At 38.7% G+C, this 25,329-nt stretch overlaps 1 protein-coding gene across 1 annotated transcript in view; it reads left to right on the top strand.

Moving 5' to 3' along the window:
- The window catches only part of PLCL1 (phospholipase C like 1 (inactive)), a 444,876-nt gene that overhangs the window by 368,634 nt on the left and 50,913 nt on the right, over positions 1–25,329 (top strand). Inside the window, exons 4-5 of the mRNA XM_007935359.1 lie at positions 15,584–15,659; positions 18,851–18,960. Coding sequence (XP_007933550.1) covers positions 15,584–15,659; positions 18,851–18,960 — 186 coding nt within the window. The remainder of the gene's footprint in view (positions 1–15,583; positions 15,660–18,850; positions 18,961–25,329) is intronic.

Here is a 25,329-nt window from a genome sequence, read left to right as displayed (position 1 = left end):
CATCCTTTTGGTATTCTTTGCTTTGAGCCAAGATCCATCTGACATCAGCAATGATATCCCTTGTTCCATGTCCTCTTCTGAATCTGGCTTGCACCTCTAGAAGTTCTCTATCGATATACTGCTGCAACCATTTCTAAATTATTTTCAGTAAGATTTTACTTGCATGTGATATTAATGATATTGTTTGATAATTTCCACATTCTGTGAGATCACCTTTCTTTGGAATGGTACAAATATGGATTTCTTCCAGTCAGTTGGTCAGGTAGCTGTCTTCCAAATCTCTTGGCATAACCAAGTAAGTGCCTCCAGCAGGGCATCTGTTTGTTGAAACATCTCAGTGGGTATTCTGTCAATTCCTGGAGCCTTGTTCTTTGCCAATCCCTTCAGTGCAGGTTTGACTTCTTCCTTCGATTCCATTGGTTCTTGATCATATGCCACCTTCTGAAATGGATGAACATTGACCAGTTCTTTTTGGTACAGTAACTGTGTATTCCTTCCATCTTCTTTTGATGCTTCCTGCATCATTCAATATTTTGCCCATACAATTTTTCAATATTGCAATCCGAGGCTTAAGTTTTTTCCTCAGTCCTTTTAGCTTGAGAAATGTCAAGTGTGTTCTTCCCTTTTGGTTTTCTAACTCCAGGTCTTTACACATTTCATTACAGTAATTGGTTTTGTCTACTTGAACTGCTTTTGGAGATCTTCTGTTTAGGTCTTTTATCTTGTCATTTCTTCCATTTGCTTTAGCTACTCTCTTTTCAAGGGCAAGTTTCAGAGTCTCTTCTGACATCCTGATATCTGATATTCTGATATCTTTTCTTCTTTTCTCATCTTTTTAATGACCTCTCGCTTTCTTCGTGGATGATGTTCTTGATGTCATCTGCGATTCCTCTGGTTTTCTGTCAGTGTTCAATGCATCAAATTTGTTCTTTAAATAGTCTCTAAATTCTGGAGGGATATATTCAAGATCATATATTGGCTCTCATGGACTTGTTTTAATTGGCTTCAACTTCATGTTGAACTTGCACATGAGCAGTTGATGGTCTCTTCCACAATCAGCTCCTGGCCTTGTTTTGGCTGAAGATATTGAGCTTTTCCATTGCATCTTGAAGCAGATGTAGTCAATCTGATTCCTGTGTACTCCATCTGGCAAAGTCCATGTGTATAGCTGCTATTTGTGTTGTTGGAAAATTGTATTTGCAATGAATAAGTCACTGGTCTTGCAAAATTCCATCATGTGATCTCCAGTGTTATTTCTGTCACCAAGGGCAAAATTTCCAACTACAGGTGATTCTTCTTTGTTTCCCACTTTTGCATTCCAGTAACCAGTGATAATTAGCACATCTTGATTACACGTTCAGTCAACTTCAGACTGCAGAAGTTCACAAAAACCTTCAATTTCTTCATCTTTGGCTTTGGTGGTTGGTGGTTGGTGCATAAATTTGAAAATAGATGTATTAACGGGTCTTCCTTGTAGGTGTGTGGATATTATCCTATCACTGACAGCATTGTACTTTAGGACAGATCTCAAAACATCCTTTGTGATGATGAACATCATGCCATTCCTCTTCAATTGTCATTGCCGGCATAATAGATCATATGGTTGTCTGATTCAAAATGGCCAAAACCAGTCCATTTCAGCTCCCCAATGCCTAGGATATCAATCTTTATGTGTTCCATTTCATTTTTGAAAACTTCCAATTTTCCTAGATTCATGCTTTGTACATTCCATGTTCCTATTTATTAATGGATGTTTGTAGCTGTTTCTCCTCAATTTGAGTCATGCCACGTCAGCAAATGGAGGTCTCGAGAGCTTTACTTTATCCATATCAGTAAGGTTCGTTCTACTCTGATGGTGCAGTTCTTTCCCAGTTGATTTTGAGAGCCTTCTGACCTAAGAGGCTTGTCCTCCTGCACTGTATTGGATAATGTTTCCAGGTTATTCATAAAGTTAAGCAGTAATGTATCAGACATTGTTTCTCTGCTGTTCATAAGATTTTCTCTGGTCAATTCTTTGAGAGGTAGATGGCCTCTTCCTTATTCCTAGTCTGTCTCAGCTTATAACTGCATTGAAACTTGTGTACCCTGTGCAACCCTGTTGGCACTTGAAACACCAGTGGCACAGCATCAAGCCTCACAGCAACACGCAAGCCACCACAGTACGACAAACTGACAGACAAGTTTGTCTCCCTTAGTTGTTTGAAACTTCTCTTCCCTCCCATTACCTGGATCCCTGGCTGCTGCTCTGCTCTGTCATCCTCTCTGGCTTCACTTTCCCCTGCTTTCCTGCCTATTGGGGGTGGGGCCTGGGTCCCTCCCCTTACCTGGATCCCTGGCTGCTGCTCTGCTCTGTTGTCCCCTGTGAAGGGAAGGGGAGGGAACACTGCAAAATAAATAAATAAATAAATAAATAATAAAATAAATTAAATTAAAAAAAGAGAGGTCTTTTGCAGCAGATTTGCCCAATGCAATACATGATTTTATTTCTTGGCTGTTGCTTCTGTAGGTGTTGATTGTGGGTCCAAGTAAAATGAAATCCTTAATAACTTCAATCTTTTCTCCAGTTATCATGATGTTGCTTATTGTTCCATTTGGGCAGAGTTTTGTTTTCTTTATATTGAGGCATAATCCATATGGAAGCCTATAGTCTTTGATCTTCATCAGTAAGTGCTTCAAGTCTTCTTCACTTTTAGCAAATAAGTTTGTATCATCTATATATTGCCAGTTGTTAATGAGTGTTCTTCCAGTCCTAATACTATGTTCTTCTTCATATAGTCCAGCTTCTCATAATATTTGCTCAGCATACAGATTGAACATGAATGGTGAAAAGTTACAACCCTGGCCTACACCCTTCTCAGTTTTAAACTATGCAGTATCACCTTCTTCTGCTTGAATAACTACCTCTTGATTTATATACATGGTCCTCATGAGGGCAATTAAATGTTCTGCAATTCCTTTCCTTCGCAATGTTATCCATAATTTGTTATGATCCACACAGTCAAATGCCTTTTTTCATAGTGAATAAAAACACAGGTAAACATCTTTCTGGTATTTTCTGCTTTCAGCCAAGATCTACTGATATCAGCAATAATAGCCCTTCTTCCATGCCCTCCTCTGCATCTGGCTTGAATTTCTGACCATTACCTGTCATTGTACTGTATTATCTTCAGCAAAATTTTACTTTTGTGTCATATTAGTGATATTATTTGAAAATTTCCACATTCTGTTAAATCACTTTTCTTTGGAATAGGCACAAATATGGATCTCTTCCAGTCAATTTTCCAGTTAGTTGGTTTCCAAATTTCTTGGTGTAAACAAGTGAGTGCCTCCAGCGCTGCATTTGTTTGTTGAAACATCTCAACAGGTATTCCTCAATTCCTGGAGTCTTATTTTTTGCCAGTTCCTTCAGTGGAGCTTAGACTTCTTCCTTCAGTACCATCAGTTCTTGATCATATGTTGAACATCAACCAATTCTTGTTGGTAGAGTGACTCTGTGTATTTCTTCTATCTTCATTTGAAGCTTCCTGCATTGTTCAATATTTTGCCCATAGAATCCTTCAATATTACAACTTGAGGCTTAATTTTTTTTTCTTCAGTTCTTCAGATTGAGAAATACCAAGCATGTTCTTCCCCTTTGATGTTTCAACTTTAGGCCTTTGCACATTTCATTATAATGCTTTGCATTGTCATCTTGAGCTGCCCTTTGAAATCTTCTGCTCACCTCTCTTACTTCATCATTTCTTCCATTCACTTTAGTTTTTCTGTTGAAGAACAAGTTTCAATCTCTTCTGATATCCATTTTGGTCTTCTCTCCCTTTCCTGTTTTTTCATGACCTTTTGCTTTCTTCATATATGATGTCCTTGATGTCATCCAATGATTTGTCTGGTCTTTGGGCACTGGGGTTCAGCGTATCAATTCTGTTCTTCAGATGGTCTCTATATTCAGGTGGGATGTACTCAAGTTCATGTTTTGGCTCTAGTGGACTTGTTTTAGTTTTCTTCAGCTTCAACTTAAACTTACATATGACAAATTGATGGTCTTTTCCACAGCCAGCCCCTGACCTTGTCCTGACTGATGATACTGAGCTTCTCCATCATCTCTTTTCACAGATGTAGTTGATTTGATTCTTGTGTATTCCATCTGGTGAGGTCCATATGTACATATGAGTTGCTGTTTATGTTGTTTCAAAAAAGTATTTGCAATGAATAAGTTGTTGATTGTGAAAAATTCTATCAGGACATCTCTGGCATCATTTCTATCACTGAGGCCATATTTTCTAACTACTGATTGTTCTTCTTTGTTTTCAACTTTCATATTCCAATCACCAGTAATTATCAATATCTTAATTGCATGTGTGGTCAATTTTAGACTGCAGAAGTTGGTAAAATTCTTCAATTTCTTCATGTTTTGCTTTAGTGGTTGGTGTGTAAATCTGAATAATAGTAGTAGTAACTGGTCTTTCTTGTAGGCGTATAGATATTATCCTATCACAGACAGCATTTTATTTCAGGATAGATCCCTGATTCATCTTTTGATGAAGAATGCGATGCCGTTCTTCTTCAATTTATCATTCCCTATATATAGTGTAGTGCCTAAGGCACTTGACTGCTAACCAGAAGGCTGGTGGTTCAAATCCACCAGCCATTCCTCAGAAGGAAGATGGGACAATCTACTTCTGTAGTGATACTGCCTCGGAAACCCAAGGAGGGATCACTATGAGTTGGGTCCGACTTGACGGCACATAACAACAACAACAACAACAACATATATTAGAATATATTATTGTCAGATTCAAAATGGCCAAAACCAGCCCATTTCAGTTTTCATTAATACCTAAGATATTGATCTTTATGTGTTCCATTTCAGTTTTCACAACTTCTAATTTTCCTAGATTCATACTCTGTACATTCCACATTTCAATTTTTAATGGATGTTTGCAGCTGTTTCTTCTGAATTTTGAGTCATACCACATCAGGAAATTAAGGTCCATCCACGTCATTAAGGTCAGCTGTATTTTGAGGAGGCAACTCTTTCCCAGTGGTATTTTGAGTGCCTTCCAACCTGAGAGGCTCATCTTCTGGCACTATATTACACAGTGTTTCCCTGCTATTCATAAGGTTTTCAGAAGTGTACCTAGCCATGTCCTTCTCCTAGTCTGTCTTAGCCTGAAAGCTCTGCTGAAACCTGTCCACCATGGGTGACCCTTCTAGTATTTGAAATACCAGTGTTATAGCTTTCAGCATCACGGCAACATGCAAGCTACCACAGTATGACAAGCTGATGGATGAGTGGTGGATGAAAAATACACATAATGTTCAATTAGATTTATATTTATACATGTAAACATGCTAGTCCCGGAAGGAAGATGGGGCAATCTACTTCTGTAGTGATACTGCCTTGGAAACCCAAGGAGGGGTCGCTATGAGTCGAGTCTGACTCGATGGCACATAACAACAACAACAACAACAACAAACATGCTAGTGGGATGTTAAGTGATTAATTTTAGATTAGGAGAGTGATTGTTATTTTCTTTTATGTGCTCTTCTGTATTTTTTCTGTATTTACCTTTTTATAATGAATTCAAATTTGTAATTGAATAAAAATAAATGCAAGCAATAAATAATATTTTATCACTAAAAAACAACTAGAAGAAAGACATTTGGAATAAAAATTGTAACACTGGGAAAAAAACTCACAAAGCAACTTATGAATTTCTGTATCTCTTGTAACTGTACTTCATGGTTGCTAGGGGAAAAGTTCACCTATTACTATATCTCATTTTTCATGAAATCAATTTTTTTCATCATAAAAGTGGGGACTGAAAGCTATTCAGTGAATAGGTATAATTGCCTTCTAAGAGGTGAAGTTAGGGTGCTAGTTGCCATAGAGACAGACAGTAGAAATCATTTATTCCTCCACTTCCTTTAAAGCTAAGAAAGGAAAGTCATTCACCAAAGGGGAGCCTGGTCCCCTGGTGCTGGGCCTGCAATAGGCCGAAAAGCACCTGCGCTGTCGTTGGGCAATTTCCGTTTCACATCCTAAGTTGTCTGATGGTACTTTGCTTTTTTAGTGTTACCTACTGGTTCTAATCTGGTCGTTAGTTATTTCTCATTTGTATTTTTAAAGTGCAACTTATAATTATAGGCATAAGATAGTTTTCCAAAGCTCAAAATGAAAGATTACAGTAAGAAGCTGAAATACTTTTAACAATATGTCATCCTTTATAGTTCCTCATGGAAAAGATTCTTCTTTTTGTTTGGGAATTGAACATAAAAATAATTCTGTACCAAATGGTAAACTTGATTGACTGCAGAAGTGACCTTGAACACTAGGGATGTCTCCATTAGGTTTTTTTTTTTTTTTCCCCAGGATGTGGTGAGCTGTGGCCAGGTAAAAACGATACTGGCCATAGAAGTAAAAAAATACTATTTTCACTTTTTAGGATTTATATTGTATTGGTAGTGATCTTGACTGTTCTTGTGTTAATATTTGTTTTAAAGGGGTCTCCTAAGATACACCACAGATTCAGAGTGGTCATTTAAAAACATAAGTCAGATCATGTCAGTTTTCTGATTAAAATTTTCTAGTAGCTTCCTATTAAAATAAAATTGAAATTGTTTACTGTGGTCTTAGGGGGCTACTTATAATCTGGCTATGCCTACGTCCTCACCTACCTCTCGAGCGTTGCCTGCCTCTTCACTCCTACGTCCTCCCTTTTGTTCACTCCTCTCCAGCCACATCTGCTTGCTTTCTTTTTTCATTTTAGCCAGAGCTTTTTTTCCAGCTCTGGGTCACTGAATTTACTCTTGCTCTTGCCTGGAATGTTCTGCATGGCTAGTTCCTTCTTGTCTCTTAATTCTTAGCTCAAATGTCCTTCTGTGCCTACGTCTCTACCTGTCACTTTGTCACATAGCCCTGTTTTAGTTGTACTATCCTACTTAGCAGCATTAAAAAATATTTGGCTTGGCCTTTTGTTTAATTTATGTCCTTTCCTTTCACCCCTCACTTTGAATGGATGCTCCATGAGTGCAGCGACCCTGTCTCTCTTGCTTACTACTGTTATCTCTAGCAGCTAGAATTGTAACAGCACATAGTAGTTGTCAATAAATGTTAACTGGATAAATAAAAGCATTAGCTTCTATTGTAGGTGAAGATAATGGTAGCTCTTCTATTTGAATGTGCTTTATGGTAAATCTTTAAGTCCTCTTTGCTTTATCTCCCTGATGCCAACCTAGCCAAGTTATTTCCTGTCTTATACATATGGTTAAAAACCTACAGACCATTAATAAAAACTTACGTGGATGAATAAGGTAGACAAACAATATAAAGGACTATTACCTGGTTGGAGATGGTGGGAATTCCAAAATCAACAATTGAGTGTTCAACTTAGACTCAAGTTGCTTAAATGTTGTACTTCTCAAAAATGGCAGTGAGTGAACTGCATGTTGTTGTTGTTGTTAGGTGCCATCTCGAGTTGGCTCTGACTCAAATCGACCCTATGTACAACAGACCGAAACACTTCTTGGTGTTTCTGATGGCGTAGATGCCTTCTAACAGGAAAAGTTATAATCATTAAAAAGATGCTAAATGTATTTAGAATAAAAACAACCTGAAACCATTTCTGAACAGAAACAGATATTTGGCTTATTTCAGTATCAAAAGAAACAACTCAGGAACCCAGGCAGTCTACACTTACTGAAAGCCACCTGAGTGCATCAACTACACTATTGTCAAGGGGAAAGAAAATGAAAATATGCTAGAAAACATTGATCCTGAGCTCATCTGCCTGTATTTTTCTGAATTTAGCTTTTCCCTAATGACCTGAGATATCTCCCATTCCTTACAAACACATGGTAATTTAGTATTTGGAAATTTTTCCTCCTAAGCGTTTTAAAAGTCAGTCTTCAAAGGTCACTAATATTAATATTGCCATTATAATTCTATTTAAACAATTTTATTAACATCAAGAAATCAAAAACCAAATGTATTTGAGGAGTGGGTCTGTTTATGTAGCATCATTTCAGAAGATCAAGGAGGGCATCCCCCAACTTCCCTGCAACCCAAATCCACATATCATTTAAAATATGTGTTTTCTATCTGTTCATAGGTAACTGAAATTTCAAAATTACAACCATTTCTTTATCTTAATGTCTTTTAAAACGTAAACAATCTCTGTGAATAGTAACACCTTCGGTTTCCAATAACTTGTACTTATGAATGAATTTCATAGATCCTGTCCTAAAAGTAAGTTTTCACCTGGGAAAAGGAGGAGATCATAATGGCAGAGGGCTCCTCAAAGTTGGGGTAAGGTGAGGGTCAGGTTGCTCAAATTACAAGTAGGCTTGCTAGCAGCCCTGTTTACTATCACTCATAACACTCTGAATAGGGATGTGCTGTTGTTGTTATGTGCCATCGAGTCGGACCCGACTCATAGCGACCCCTCCTTGGGTTTCCGAGGCAGTATCACTATGGTAAATTTGCATCTGATACTTAGGGTAACTGAAGCAGAAGTGACTTTCCTGATATCAAACACATGTCACAGCAAGAGGTGGGAAGTGACAGCTTGTGAAAAAGGCACTGAAGCGAACTGGGACATTATCAATCAACTCAAGCCAGTAGAAAAGGCCTTAAAAATTGAAGATGGAATTGATGCCTCCTTCCCAGGCTAAAAGACACACAGAGGACAGCTGCTGGCATTAGACTGCTTGCCACAATGCCTTTCAGCTGGCTCTGTGACAACAGGACACTGTTACAGAAACCCTCCCTAGAACTTAATTTGAAATCAGAGAGTATTTCTAGGTGAAATATACCTTTATTGCACTGTTTGCTTTGTTTTGTTTTTAAACTCAGATCTCAGAAAAATCAAGCATCAGCTCCCCACCTGGAGCTTCGCTATCTTTAAAAAAATATCCCACTGAGGTAGCTAGTATATATGGTCATGTGACATGAGACTTGCAGAACTGGGCACATGGCACCTAATTCAGAGTCACTGGCAAGTGTTTTAAGACTGCTACTGTTGTTGTGGGGAGCTCTGGTAGCACAGTGCCTAAGGCATTTGACTGCTAACCAGAAGGCTGGCGGTTCAAACCCACCAGCCACTCCTTGGAAGGAAGATGGGGCAATCTACTTCTGTAGTGATACTGCCTCAAGACCCAAGGAGGGGTCGCTATGAGTTGGGCCGACTCGATGGCACATGACAACAACAAACTGTTGTTGTTAGGTGCCATTGAGTTGATTCCAACTCACAGTTGCCCTACATACAATAGGAAAAACCACTGCCTTGTCCTGCGCCATCCCTACAGTCTTTGCTATAATTGAGCCCATTGTTGCAGCCACTGTGTCCATCCATCTCATTGAGGGTCTCTTCTTTCTTGATGACTTTCTATTTTACCAAGCATGATATCCTTCTCCAGGGATGGTCTCTCCTGGTAACATGTCCAAAGTACGTGAGACAAAGTCTTGCCCTCTTCACTCCTAAGGAGTATTGTGGCTGTACTTCTTCCAAGACAGATTTGTTGTTCTTCTGGTGGTCCATGGTGTATTTAATATTCACCTACACCATAATTCAAAGGCATCAATTCTTTTTCAGTCTTCCTTATTCATTGTCCAGCTTTCACATGCATATAGGTGATAAAACCATGTCTTGTATCAGGTACACCTTAGTCCTCAAAGGGGCATCTTTGCTTTTTAACACTTTAAAGAGGTCTTTGGCCAACAGATTTGCCCCATATAATATATCATTTGATTTCTTGACTGCTGTTTCCATGAGCATTGATTGCGGATCTAAGTAAAATGAAATCCTTGACAACTTCCATATTCAGTCCCTCTCTGTCTTTCAGCACTGTGTCCTAACTGCTCTCAAAACTGACTTATTAAGAAAAAAATTCATTTTACACATGCACATATAATACAAACATTCATTTATTGACATTAGTCATGATGCATTCAGCACATAACACATATAAGGAAGTTTCTAGATTCTACACTACACAGAGACAAGTAACCAAAATATAAAGCATAAGTGTGACTCATGAGAAATATAAATAAAATGTGATGGGGGCACACACACTTGCTGCTTATAGAATAACACTTTCTCTTTTGATATATCATTTATTATATGTCCTTGGGCTTTCAATTAGCCAACTCAACAAACATGATCTGGCCACTTGCCAAATGAAAGGAACTGTGTAAGGTGTTGAGGGAAATAAGTGTTACAAGACAAAGTTTCTGTCCTTGAGGAACAGAAATCCTAATGGGGAAGCAGCGCTTACATTTGAAAAGGGAGGAAGCAGTGATAACAGTGTCCAGCCTGGACCAGATGATTTGTTTATGGCCCGAGCTGTAGTTTAAGGACTTTGAGTTCTATGGTGGACTTTTTCCAATGACTTGTGTCACTACTCCTCCTCCTACCCCATGTTCAGCAGAATTTTGTTTACAAATAATTTGTAAAGAAAGCTATTGCTTGCCTTTTATATATTTTTTTTTTCTTTAGGTGGTTGAATTTTTATTTTTCTGATCTTTTTACCTTTCTAATTTCTCATGCATGGTCAAGAAATGTTTGCCTAATATTTTTAGTTCCTTTAAGTGTTTTACATTCATATGAAAACTTTTGGGCAGTTGGTGTTTTGAATGTATCATTCAGAAGTGGAATAGTTACAAGGCTTGTGATTATAAAAAAATAAACCCAAAACATTCTCCAAAGGTGACTTCTGTGCTGAATCATTAACATTAACATAAAAGTTAAAACTTTACTTTGGTAAGGACAACTTATTTTCTGAAGGTAAAAAAGAAATCAAAACAATCTAGAGAACATGAGTTAAGGGTTATTTAATCTTTTACTAAGTCAGTTGGGGGTGTGATTTGGAAAGCAGTTGATTATGCTACCATGACCAGGAATCTGACAAATAAAGCTAATGGCTGTCTAATCATGCTCACAATGGAGCCAATACAGTGGCAAGTGCCACCATGAGGGCATTAGGGTTGAATTAAATATATTCACCTATGTCAACGTTATGAAGATCAGCCTCAAGATGGAAAAGAGTTCCCCAGTGAAGCTTTGCTTATCAAGATCAACTTAAATAAAAATTAGGTAAGCCAAAGATACTCTCCTCCCATCACTCACTGTCTTTGTAAGGTTTGTATGCACTGTTATACTGGTTTAAATTTCAAAAAGTATGTTGGCTTGTGTAGTAATGGGACTCAGAAAATCAACAGCAGGGTGGCATGTGCCAAACCAGAGCTGATTATTTTAAAATAGCATGTTGTATACTTAATTCATTGAAATTTCCTTCACTTGTGAATATGACAATATCTTTTAACAAAGGATGCCAACTTGTTAATGGTACTTTCATCTTGATATAATGGGTTTATTGGGGAAAAAGTCAGCATTTGAGGGCTGACAAAATTTCTGATTGGTACCAGAGTCCCAAGGGCACAGAATTTCAGAAATGCATCAATAAGCAAGTACTTCAGCTTGGTTTATTTGTGGAATATTGTGCATGCATCCTAAAGTTTACTTTGCATTCCTAAGTACTAATGCTCTTACAACACATTTAGTTACAGGTAGTATGGTTATTGAAGTTGGCCTTAAAATTCTGGAGAAAGTTCATGAAGATTAATCCATTGATAATTTTACTAATCAGCTTATGGTGTGAAAGACAAATATTATATTTTTTAATATCTATATTTTATAATATTTAAAAATTATAAAGAAAAATATTTCTGATGACTATTTAAGATGTAGCTGACAACTTTTTGGGAAACATGACATCTGGGAAAAAGGAAATTTAAAATGGTGCCTGTATGAAGAAGGCAGATCACTGATAGTGATCCTGTCACTATCGTGAATGTGGAAACAAAGATCCTTTGACCTGCTCTGTGTCAGCTTTCTTGTCCCATGCTGCCATAAATCAGGCGTGGAAATGTGACTCAGAGCTAGTCCCAGGACGGAAAACACTTCGTTATACACATTAAAAGGCAGTGGAGTTCCAGAAAGCTTGCAAATGTTCTGATCTATCTTTGTTCCTGTTTCACTGAGAATTAGCAGTCTTGTAGTGTTGACTTTGCTTAAAAACAAAGGATGTCAATCTGTTAACAGTGCTTCTACCTGTTTGATGTAAAAATTTCAAGGAACTTAAAAACTAAAGGAAATTCTGTTCATTCAAGTTAACAAATATATATGTAACAGGAATCAGATTAAAAATTGGCCAAGTTTAATAAAATTCAAGTATTATTTTAGATGATCCAAACAGTTGGGCCCTTACAAAACCAAAGAACTAAAGCCCAGTGTTTTAATTAAAAGTAAGATAAGAGATAAATGAATTATCTCTTAAGGAGAAAGAACAAAAATAGGGTTAAAGTAGATTGACTTTTTAATTGACATACCTATTCCCAAATGATTGCCTGTCCACAATTCCCAACTTCTTCCTGAAAGAGCAGTGGATGTAAGTATATTTCCTTTCTAAGTCCCAAAGGAAGAATATTTAAAATGGCTGATATATGTTGTGAATTATACTTGGAGGAAAAGTCAATCTTGGGAAACACTTGTTTTTGTAATACTTCACTTGATGAATGCTAGTTTATCACCACTTGCACTTGCCACAGAAAGTCTACATTTTAATATCATGCTAGTATCAGAATGATTTGTAAACTTAGGTCTGTACCTGAAGGATACCTGGGTTCTAGTCTAAATTATTTCATAAACTAGCTGTGTGGCTTAGGCAAGTCAACTTTTGGCTCCATTTTCTTACATATAAAATGAGGTCGTCCACGATGTTCCTTAGGATGCTTTGCAAACATAAGTTCTACAAATTTAGATATAATTGAGAAGAAAATTGAAATCTATGGTAGATTTCTGAGCCCTGATATGATGAAAACTCTATCTTTTTCAGTATCATTAAAATGTTTCGTTGACTCTGCAACGATCCTAGGCAATTATTTCATCTCTCTATTGAGAAAGCATAGCAACAATTGTGAACATGACACAGGACTGAGTAGTGTCTTGTTCTGTTGTACGTGGGGTCTCTATGAATCAGAACCAACTTGATAGCACCTAACAACAACAGCAACTCTATTGAGAAGGGCTGCAAAGACATTCCCTCCCTTCTTCCCCCAGAGGTTAGACAATTTAATCCATCTCTAAGTAAAAGTGTTACTGTTCCCTCAAGTAAAGCTTCCTTTTTAAATAAATGTTTTTGATCTTAACTGACAACTTTACACACTACTGTTTAAGAAACAGCTAATGCATAAAGTAATGCTCGCTTTTATCCGGCTAAGTCATCTATTCTTTCAAATACAAAGCCATGGCAAGGAAATAAGATCCATTAGAAGATATTCATGTGACACAACCAAAGAAAAGCTCTTTGTATTATTACAACAGGCAAAGGCAACTGGGAGCTTAGGCTGAGACATGATATGTAAATCAGGTCACTGCCAGATTCCATTGATTGAGTCAACCCAGTCTCGGTTGGCTGGCTGTGCTGCTTATCCAGCTGGTGGATTATGTGAGGACGTACTTCTCACCTTCTCTCCTCAGCTTTTGTACTTTATATTTCATTTGCATCGGGATCTCTGGAGACCAAGGTAGTAAGTGTAATTCTAGTCAACAACTTTTTCTTTCGCTCCCCAAATCGCTTACTTAGCTGGGGGCAAAGTTTGAAATTGTAGATTTAAATGTGATTTGGAATTATTAGTACATTTCAATCCTATGTCTTATTTGTCTTCTCTACACCTACTAATAACTGCAAATTGACTGTGGAAAATAGTTAGAGTAACATTATTCTAACTACAGTGGAAGCTGTTATCATAACCAATTGCCTCCGAGCTGACTCTGACTCATACTGACCCCACGTGTCAGAGAAGAACGTGCTCCATAAGATTTTTCAGTGGTTGATTTTTTTTTTTTTTTTTTTCCCAGAAGTAGATTGCCAAGCTGTCTTAGTTACCTAGGGCTGCTATAACAGAAATACCACAAGTGGATGGCTCCAATGAACAGAAATTTATTCTCTGGCAGTTTAGGAGGCTGAAAGTCCAAATTCAGGGTGCCAGTTCTAGGGGAAGGCTTTCTTCCCTCTCACCTCTGGGGAAAGATGCTTGTCTTCTTTCAACGTCTATGGATGTCTCCACGTGTCTCGGCATCAGTCTTCCCCTGATCTGGGAGGTTCTCACAGGAACCCTGGGTCCAAAGAATGTGCTCCATTCCTGACTCGGCTTTCTTAGTGGTAGTAAGTCCTTCTGATCTCTGCTTACTTGTTTAATCTCTTTTATATCTGAAAAGATGGTAACTCAAGATAAAACTTAGTCCTATAGATTGCATCCTGTTTCATTTACATAACTGCTTCTAATCCTGCCTCATTAGCATTAGAAGTTAGGATTTACAACACATAGGGTAATTATGTCAGATCACAACATGGAGGATAATTACATAATATTGAGAATCATGGGCTAGCCAAATTGACACATATTTTTTGGGAACACAATTCACTTAACACCAGCCTTTTTTCCAAAATGTGAACCTGCACTCCCCTGGAGTTGTTAAGCACTAATAATTATGAGTCAGTGTTCTTTTCTATTGGAATGTTTGTGGTCATAAATCACTTTATGTCTGGAAGTGGGTGTTAACACAATTTGTTCAATAACATCATTTATGTGACAGTAGAACAATAAAACTCAAGAGCATTTATGTCCACGTTGAATTCTACCTTGAACTCCCTCTAGAACATTGAGACAGACAGAAGAATGCGGAATAGCCAGATGATATTAGACATTTATTGAAAGTAGAAGAGTAGCTGAAAGTTTAGGATTTATTAATTTGCCTATTGGTTGACTTTTTCTATTCACTTTTTGTATTCCCAGAGGAACCCCTATTTGAGATCTTTTTGACTACAGCTTCTTTACCTGAGGAAGATGATTATCTTCTCCACTTCTTCACATACAGATTATTCTCCATTAGCAGGACAGTGGTCTTATTTCCCTCCCTTCACTCAGTATGTTAATCACTTCCTGGACGTATTTGCTTGCTATCCAAATGTGGTGGACAGGTACACCATTTCATCGTTGTTTCTAAGCTTTCCCCTGCACTTGGTTCTGGCTCTCACTTTCTCCTCATTCTTGCTAGTGTCGCCCCGCTTAAGGAAGAAGGAGATCTCTGCCTTCCTTGGGCCACCAAAATCCAAGTTATTAATTTCACTGATGTGTTCAATAGTCTTTTAGCTCATCAGTAAATTGTTCCCTATTCTGTTTCTTATATCTGTTGTTCCAATACCATTTGCCTTTATGTTGCAGTAATCTTTGGAGTGAGGGGTTTGGGGAGTCAGAGTGTTTAGCAGGTATTTATTTGGCACCCACTCTGTGTCAGGTATGTCACATCCCTATAGCCATTGGAAGGAAGGCAACCCAAGCTGCAGAGTTGGAATGGTTGGGAGCTGGAGCACAGATTATCCTTCACTCTCCCATTTCTTATGGTTGAAGTCATGGCTCCCTATTACTGGCAGGATCACGTGGGTCTCTCTGTATGTCTCATCTTCCCAATGAGCCATTTCAAGGATTTCTGACAACCACCTTTTGATATTTCTTTTGTGACAGATGATTCAAGAAAACCGGCTTCTCATAGAAATGGCAGACACAATCCATGAAAAGATTGTACAGTGTCAGAAAGCAGGTAACTGTTTTTTTTTTTTTTTTCTCTCTATTTTATTTAGAAACTATGATGATAATTTTTGGCCTTTTTTTTTTTTTTTTTAAGATTATGTTCTTTCTCTTAAGTTTCAAATATTTTATGCCATTGTTGTTGTAATGTGCCGTTGAGTAGGACCTAACTCATAGAGACCCCTCCTTGGGTGGTATCACTATAGAAGTAGGTTGCCCAAACCTCCTTCTGAGGAGTGGCTGGTGGGTTTGAACCACCAGCCTTCTGGTTAGCAGTCAAGTGCCTTAGGCACTGTGCTACCAGAGCTCCTTTTTATGCCATAGTTTAACTATATTTTGAGTTACACTAAAGTCTTTGTTGAAATCTAGGTGATAGGATGTGGGACGGTGGTGTGGAACCTGAAGATGTTTGAGTAGTGAGGATTTCTGACTCTACTTCTTTAGTTTTGAGAATCTATTAAAACCTTTTACTACTGATGTGGAAACTAAGATTACACATTGGCTCTTAAGAACCACTTCCATTTTACAATTTGGACCATAATTCTATTAACCTTCTAGGCTTTTCTACATTTAGTAATCCTCATCTTAGATTTGTTCTTTCTTTAAGGATGTGATGGGTCACATACCTGTGAGGGCACACCTCTGCTTACGTTCACCTTCATTCACACCTCTGAGCTTTTATATCTCTTGGGTTCATGTTGCCAAAAGGGCAGGAAGGCTGCATCTTCTGACCTCCTCTAACCCCACAAGGGGAAAACAGAATCACAATCGGTTGCCCAAGACCTATTCCTGTGAGGCCAGACATGATGCCTCCCTCCAGCCCCTTCATCAATCTTGACACCAACCGTTCCTCCTGCAGCAACCATCACCTCTCTGCTGGGTTCAATAATTCACTGCAGTGGCCACACAGAACTCACAGATTTTGGGGTTTATTAGGGAAGCACCAGGCTACAATTCAAGTTGAGGAACAGGGCTCAGTCTCTCTCAGCCTGCCGTCTCTCAGCCAATAATCTCTCTCAGTCTCTCTTTCTCAGCAGCACATGTCTCTTGGTGTCTCTTTCTAAGCAGTGCGTATCTCTCAGGAGTGCGTTGCTCTCAGCAGCACGCCTTTCTCAGCCAGCAGTCAAAGAGATTCCTTCTGCCTCTAGGAGGGCTCATTTTGAGCCTGGCAGAGTGGCCAACTAACCAGTCCCAATATCAGAATTCTATATACCTCAGAGAAAGTGAACTTTCCAGAAAACTACTTGGTGCTACACTCAACAGAAATACCCCAGGTGGATAACTTTAACAATCAGGAGCTACTCACTTGTTCATGGCAAATTCCACAATAGAGTTTATGACTAGAAAAACCACAGTATGTGATTTACTACACTGCACATGTGTTCCTCTATCCACACACTATAATGGTTATGATGAGGAAAATGACAACCCATTTCTTGACATAGATGCATATGATATACTAAGCATATACACTATCTTACTTAATCTTCATAACAACTTTGCAAGATAGTCATCATTATTTCTAACTTACAGATAAGACATCTGAGATTCTGAGTGGCCAAGTAAATACCTCAGATCCTACATTAACATGTAGTGAAACTGACTTTTGAACCCAGGCCAGTCATTTCAAGTGGTGCTTTGAACTGACTGACTAGCAGGCTTAGATGTTCCAGTTGATTGGTAGCACAAAAATAATAACACCAAATAGTTATATAATACTTACTAGGTGTCAGGTACTGCTTTGAGGTCTTCAAAGATATATTGACTCAATCTTCACCATAGTCTTTAAGGTAAATACTCTTGTTATCACCATGTCACTAATAAGAAAACTAAAGCCCATGGAGTTTCAGCAACTAGCTCAGGTTCATACAGCTTATAAGTAGAAAAGCTGGAATAGAAACCCAGGCTGTGAAGTTATGCTCTAATTCATATATTAGGGTGCCCTCCTGTGTGAATTACAGTGTGATATAGCACCAGGAAAATTACTGTGGTTTTAAGACTATGTTGGCATAGTGCCTAAGGCATTTGACTGCTAACCAGAAGGCTGGTGGTTCAAACTTACCAGCCACTCCTTGGAAGGAAGATTGGGCAATCTACTTCAATAGTGATACTGCCTTAGAAGCCCAAGGAAAGGTCACTATGAGTTGGGATTGACTTGACAGCGGTGAGTTTGAATAAAAGTATAACATTAGGAAAAGGAGGGTAGTGGGAAGCCCCTACCTCATGTGGGCTGCTTCAACTCTACCTTGAGCACGATGTTCACTCCTGGATGCAGGTCCTCCATACTACTCAATTTTAGAAGCTTCACAGCACAGTGTCTCTTCCTGGGTGCCATCCTTAAGAAGAGACATTAGTGAGCTGGAGTATATCAGAATGGGGAATGTTTAATCTAGAGAGAAGAAGATTCAAAGTTTAGTCTAACACCTTCACATATTTCACAGAGCGGTACTATGAAAAAGAGATTAAAACTTGTTAGTGGGTCTAGCCAGCACTTGGGAGTAGAACTTCCGGAGAGGGAGATTTTGACTTGATATTGGCCATAACTTTCCAAATATGGAATGAGCTGTCAAGAAAAGAGGATGCTTTCCATCCTTGAGGTGCTAAAACAAAGGCTGAAGAAACAGATAAAGGTGATATAGTATTCAAGTGTCAATGAATGATTTAGTTAGAAGTACTTTACATCCATTCCCAAATCTGAAACGATTAAGGTTTTCCCAAGAATTGTGTTTTTTTTTTTTTTTAAGAAAATATTTTTTTTTTTAATCTACATCAACTGATTACCTACCAGTTTTTGTCTATGTGGGATCCAGGGCCTCTACTACCAAGCCATATGGTTGGTTCAGAAGGAGAAATGACATATATGTACTCATCACATATAGGTACTGTTCACATGTCATGCCATTTCCTACAAAAACAGAGGACACATTAAATAAATGTAACCTGTCCAAAGAATTTGCTTTATAACTTTGTCTTTATCCATGTTTAAAATGTAATGTAGCCTAAGGCATTGATTATAGCTGGTTTCCCCCTAAGGATAGACATTTGGTGAGGATGAACACAATAGGAAAGAGAATTCATTTTAGGGATTTAGAAACAGTGAGAGGACAGGAATGTGAAATTATATTTTTACTAATAATATTTCATGATAAATTGCTCATTTTCTGAAATTTATACAAGTATTTCTTATACATTCTCTTTTGAAAGGGATGGAATTCCATGAAGAACTTCATAATCTGGGGGCAAAAGAAGGCTTGAAAGGAAGAAAACTCAACAAGGCAACTGAGAGTTTTGCCTGGAACATTACAGTGTTGAAGGTATTTTAAATATTCAGCTTCTGCTTTGCCTTCGTTTCCTCTACTTCATCTCTCCAACACGCAGAGAAGCACTGGTGGTTAAACATGGTGTTTGGATTTTAAATATCCTGTAGTCTGATGACCGGTTCATGCTCTGAAGCAAGGTGGGGAGATGAACACTGGGAATGATAAGCTTTTCGCCTTAACAGGGCGTGAGGTTTGTAGTGGAGGCAGAGGACAGCACAAGTGTGAGACCTAATCCCATTCATTGCCTGGTGTTTGTGTGAGTGTGTTTTCATTCCTTTGAACACTTCTGCTCAAGACAATGTGGCTGTTCTTGTTTGTGGAAAGAGTAACAGCAAATGTTGCTGTTGAGTAAGGATCTAACACGAGTGACTTGGAAGAGACTTAAACTACAGAATATCTAGGGGCATTTAGGAGTATCTCAAGAACAATCTCTACAAATACATTTATTTTTGCAAATAATCTTGGAAGTCATTCTCTTTAGATTATGATTTGTCCTCTGCTATTTTGGAATTTTGAATAAAGATGCCACATTTATATCTTCTACATGAAAGGAGAAATGATTTAGATAGTTAGAATAATTTACTCTTGGCATATGATGGGAGGGTAAAAACAACCACAGACAACATTCATAATTGCTAACATTTAAATAACACTTATGATGTGCAGGCATTGTTTTATGAAGTTTACATAAATTAACAATTTAATACTCATAATGACCCAATACTATTATTTTTTTTTTAAAGGTGTGAAACTGAGGTATTGAAAGTGTGTGTATATTAACCAGGGTCACCCAGCTGGTAAATGGTGGAGCTGGTGTTTGAACACAGGCATTCTGGCTCCAGAGCCTGTTTCTTCAACATGCTCTGCAGAGATGCTACACATGTTTATGTGAAAGTGCTAGGTGACCTGTAAAACACAAGTTTATTTAAAATTCAGTCCACAGATTCTTATGAAGCCCCTACAGTCCTGGGCTCAGTGCTAGGCATGCAAAGCAGAAGAGACACAGTCCCTGACCTCATGAAGTAAATAGTTTAGGGGGAAGACAGGCATCGTTTGCTTAAGGGGAAGGGAGGAGTATTAGTATAAAGATGAGCTTGTTATAACATAAGAGTACAGCAAGGCAATATGATCCCTCATAAAGACATTTTTTGTTCAATAGAAATTTATGTGGGCTTGTTAATGTGCCACTAAAAAAGGTGCTAAAAGACAAATACCAAAAGAGTATTAGCTGTGCCTGAGGCCTGGCCTACAAGGGAAGATGGAATGGACCTAATGATATTGTTGTTGGGTGCCAGTGAGTCAGTCTAACGTGAAGCGACACTCGGTAAAACAGAACGAAACACTGCCTGTTCCTGTGCCGTCCTCACAGCTGTCGCTGTGGCATGTTTGCGCTTATCGCTGCAGCCGCTTCATCAACCCATCTCATTGAGGTCTTTCTCTTTTTGGCTGACCTTCTGCCTTAACCAGACATGGTGCTGTTCTCCAGGGACTACACACATCTAAGTACTTTATATACACTAGTCATTTGCTTCTCACTGTCACCATGTGACCTCACAAAAACACATGTTGACACTGATATTACTCTCCCCATTTCACAGATGAGGAAATTGAGACTGGAAAGGGTTTATTTTCTTGACTGTATCCACACAGCTAGTATATGGTTGAGGTAAGATTTTAACCCACATCCAAAGTTCTAACCACTACCCTTCTGTGCCACCATACAACTCAATCCAGTGTGGCTGAGCCCTCTTCAGTCCATATAAGAAGACAGTTTGAAAAAGGTCTTGAGGTTTTTGGCACATCTGGAGCTTACATTTGGCCAAGTCTTCATCTCAGTGGACTGCCATGCTGTCTGCCAATCTTGAGACTGTTTCTGGACTTGAACTAGTGGCCTACTGTGTTGCTTGATACCTTGGGACTGTGCCATTTTAGTTGTAGACCTTGGGATTGCCAGCCTCAGCAGCCAGCAACTGCCTGAGTTAAAAGATGCCTCCAGCTCCAGTGGGCCAGGAGCAAGAGGCAGAGCTGAAACCCAAGGTTGAGGGGCCTTCATCCAGTTCCTAGAGCTGGCACTTTGAACTCAGACCTTTAGCCTCCTAAACTGTAGAGCATAAATTCCTATTTGTTAAAACCACCCACCTGGTATTTCTGTTAGAGCAGCACTAGAGAACCAAAACATACGGAGATGAATAATAAATGGTATTGGAGAAATACAATTAGTACCTGTTTTATTATAAAATATATGAAATAGGTGATCAAAGAGTTTAAGAAGAAATAAAAGAGTTAAGAAGTATACTTACTTCTTATTTGTTCATGAATTCCACTGAATTCTATTTGAATTATATGTCTTGAAAAAAATGATGAATAAAGCTGTTAATTCCTCATTGAGAACTCTGTTAAGTAATATGTATTTATACTTTTCCTAGGTAGAGTCCCAGCTTCTAATTTAAAGCATTCCAGTATGTGCAGTACAAGTGGATATATTTTATAGATTTATGTTCAACAGATATGATTAATCTTTTTATACCTATTTGGATTTTTGTCACTGCTTAAGCTCTTTCTCCTTTTGCTTTTATCTTGTAACTTTTTAGTTTTCTTTGTGGCTGAAGCTTCTCTCTTCTCTTTCTGGTGTCCTTGTGTTTTTAATCTAGGTGGGTTCCCTCATCCTATCCCCAAGTTTCAGGCCCTCACAGTTCTGGGGAATCTTGCTACATATTGGAAATGATATGAATGTCAATGTAGTGATAAGGTTTCTAATTGGTTGTTTTGGTTAGCTGCCATCATGTTGGCTCTGACCCCTGACAACCCCCTGCACAACAGAATGAAACATTACCTGCTCCTGCTCCATTTTCACAATCATTGGTATGCTCGAGTCCAGTCTTGTACCATCTTGTAGCCACTGTCTATTTTGATTGCCTTCCAATGGAGGGGGTTCATGTTCTAGTACTATATTGGACAATATCTGTTATGATCCATTAGGTTTTCGTGGACTGATTTTTGGAAGTAGATCACCAGGCCTTTTTTCCTAGTGTCTCTTAATTTGAAAGCTCTGCCGCAACCTGTTCACCATGGGTGATCCTGTTGGTGTTTGAAATATCAGTGGCATAGCCTCCAACATCATAATAACATGCAAGCCACCATAGTACAACAAACTGACAGATGGGGTGCTGATTCCTTGTAACCCTCAAACATTTGAAACTCTGCTCACAGATAAGAGATAGGAGATGAAGGGAAATAAGATGATGGGCTAACGGGAAAAGAAGTTTGATAGGAAGACATTCATCTCTTAAGGACTGAGTGAAAGCAATGGGATCAACTTCAATTGAATGGACATAGATATTTGAATTCATTCTATGAAACACTATTAAACCAGATACTTCTGGTAGCCATGGTTACCATGCCCCTGGGGCTGCTGTGAAGGTATATAAAACCTACTGCCATTTAGTCGATTACGACTCATAGTGACCCCAATAGGGTTTCCAAGGCTGTAAATCTTTATGGAGCTTTGTGGTGTTCTGGTGGCACAGTGCCTAAGGTATTTGACTGCTAACCAGAAGGTTGGTGGTTCAAACCCACCAGCTGATCCAGGGAAGGAAGATGAAGCAATCTACTTCTGTAAAGATTTACAGCCTTGGAAACCCAATGAGGGTTGCTTGAGTTAGAATTGACCCAATGGCAGTGAGTTTTGTTAAATCTTTATGGAAGCAGACTGCCTCATCTTTCTCCCACAGAATGGCTGATAGGTTCAACCTGCTGACCTTCTGGGTAGCAGCCCAATATGCCCATTGCAGTAGAAGCTGGGAAAAGGCTAACATCTCCTAAAGCAGACCTTCAAACAATGAAATAATGTCTTAATAAGAAACCATTCTTCATATTGATACTAATATCAATTACTGAGAAAGCAGTTAAGCATACAGCCTCTGGAACCATATGCTTTCCAGCTATGTGACCTTTGGAAAATTTCTTTTCATCTCTATGCTTCTGAGTCAGTCAGCGTGTTGTGCTAAAACCCTGGAAATCTCGGGGCTTAAAACAATGTCTTATTTTTGTTTACACTGCATGTCCATCATGGGCCAGCAAGGGACTTTGGTTCATCATAGTCACACAGGAACCCAAGCTAATGGGTTCCTCACCTCAAAAAAATGTGTCTGCAATTTCAGAATCAGGGAAGCACAAACTGGTTTCAACATTAAATTTAAAAGCTTCTGTCCAGTGGCTTCTCCTGTTCCTTCCATTCACATTTGACTGATGAAAGCAAGCCAAATGGTCAAATCTGACTTCAGTGGAGACAAGTATAAACTTTCTCAGATATTGGTGAATAAAATCTACCAACGTCAGATTCTTCCTCTCATTGAGTTATAAAACAAACAAACAAAAACAACAAGCCAGTTACCCAGTGAGTCAATTCCAACTTATAGCACTCCCATGTGTATCACAGTAGAAATGGCTCCATGGGTTTTCAATGACTGATTTTTTAAAAGTAGATCACTGGGTCTTTCTTCTGAGGTACCTCTGGGTGAACTTGAACCTCCAACCTTTTGACAGCCAGCAAAAGCACATTACCCATTTGTACCACCTAGGGATTCCCATAGAGTTATAGGGAGGGCTTTATCTATCTATCTATCTATCTATCTATCTATCTATATGCCACTCCTTGGGAGGAAGGTTGGGAAATCTACTTCGGTAGTGATACCGCCTTGGACACTGAAGGAGGGGTCGCCATGAGTCGGGTCCAACTCAAAGGCACATAACAACAACATAGCAATGTCTGGCATGTGAAAAGTGCTATATAAGTTTGTTTGTTTGTTAATTTATTAATAATGACCATGCAGTGCTTACTATGAGCAGGAAGTGATGGTCACAAAATATGTAAGTTAATTAATTTTAAGGATAATCATGTAATATTATTGTTATTATACCCATTTTACAGACTGAGGAACTGAAGTCCAAGAGGTTAAATATACTTCCCATTGTTATACTGGGTATATGAAGTAGTGGAGCAAGAGCAGTGGAGCAAAGCCCATGCTATTGGCTCACTAAGCTACGTTGTCAGAATATCTATAGTACCACAATAATAATAATAGTTTTTATTTAACAAATGCTTCTTACACACCAAGTACTGTACTAAGCACATTATATTTATTATCTTATTTACTCTAAGGGAGTGAGAGTCCTGTCTAACTAACATGAGCATTCAACCATTTTAGCAGTACAGTCCTGTAGTGCAGAAAGGTATCAAGAGAGTATCACCTGAGATCACCACTTTTCCTTGCTCTGATGTTATATTTACCAAGCTGTACTGGGTTTTGCAAGTATACTTTTCTGGTGGAAATAGAATGTGCTGACCAGAAGCCCTGGCAGCCACATTTCTCTATGTCAGTGATTCAGTTAACTTCCTGTTTTGTCAGTCCATCTCCTAGGAGCTTGTTTAGCATGAATCAGCTCCCTAAGGCATGATGACCCCTAAGTAAATGGAAACAATATTGAACAGATACCACTGAGTTCATGAAAACAAGCCAACAAACAAAGGAGCAAACAGAAAAACAAAGTGGGGGGCCAGACCCTGGACCACTCTGAGAACCCAGCCAGCTCCCTCTGTTTTTCTTGGACAGCTTTCCTGTTCACTGGCTGTTATAGCTAGTCTCTACCTCTTGATGAGACAGAGGAAGTTTAAGAGCTGTGTTTCCAGTAAAACATTTGCAAAAGCCAAAGATCTCTTTCAAATTCTTTTCTTCTACCCACGATTCTGCTTTTTAGGCCTACTTTATCTTAGTCAGTCCTTTATCACCTGGGCTGTTAGAGCAGACATCCTGGAATCTGCTTCCTTTGAACAACAAATCCAAGACGGTATAGAAAAGGGAGATGAAAACTCAAATTCTTCAGGCCTCCCTGAAGGGGCTGATGAGGAGAAAGGAGACTCCCTTAGAGGCAAAGTGGAAGTGCTATTAAGTCACTAACCTTAAAGAGTGAACATTAAAAAAAAAAATTGTTGTTGAAAGCTTTTAATTCTGGAAGTCTAAAGGAAATAGCTTCTAATGATACATCCAAAATAATAGATAAAGTTGTAAATTTCTTCCATTTTATCTTATAATTATCTGAGATTTTTGACCTATAGGAAGTTGAACAATATATTACATTGGACTTTGAGTTTAGAAGGAGCTCTGGTAGTGTAGTGCCTAAGGCACTTGACTGCTAACCAGAAGGCTGGCGGTTCAAACCCACCAGCCACTCCTTGGAAGGAAGGTTGAGCAATTTACTTCCGTAGTGATGTTGTTGTTGTTTGCCATCGAGTCGGCCCCGACTCATAGCGACCCCTACTTGGGTTTCCGAGGCAGTATCACTACGGAAGTAGGAATGCCCAAC

Source organism: Orycteropus afer, unplaced genomic scaffold (assembly GCF_000298275.1).
Source record: "Orycteropus afer afer isolate SDZICR_OR568_19922 unplaced genomic scaffold, OryAfe1.0 scaffold00002, whole genome shotgun sequence".
In the NCBI taxonomy this organism is placed as follows: Eukaryota; Metazoa; Chordata; class Mammalia; order Tubulidentata; family Orycteropodidae; genus Orycteropus; species Orycteropus afer.
The sequence above is the reverse complement of the archived record's forward strand: the minus strand, read 5'-3'. Positions and strand labels throughout refer to the sequence as shown.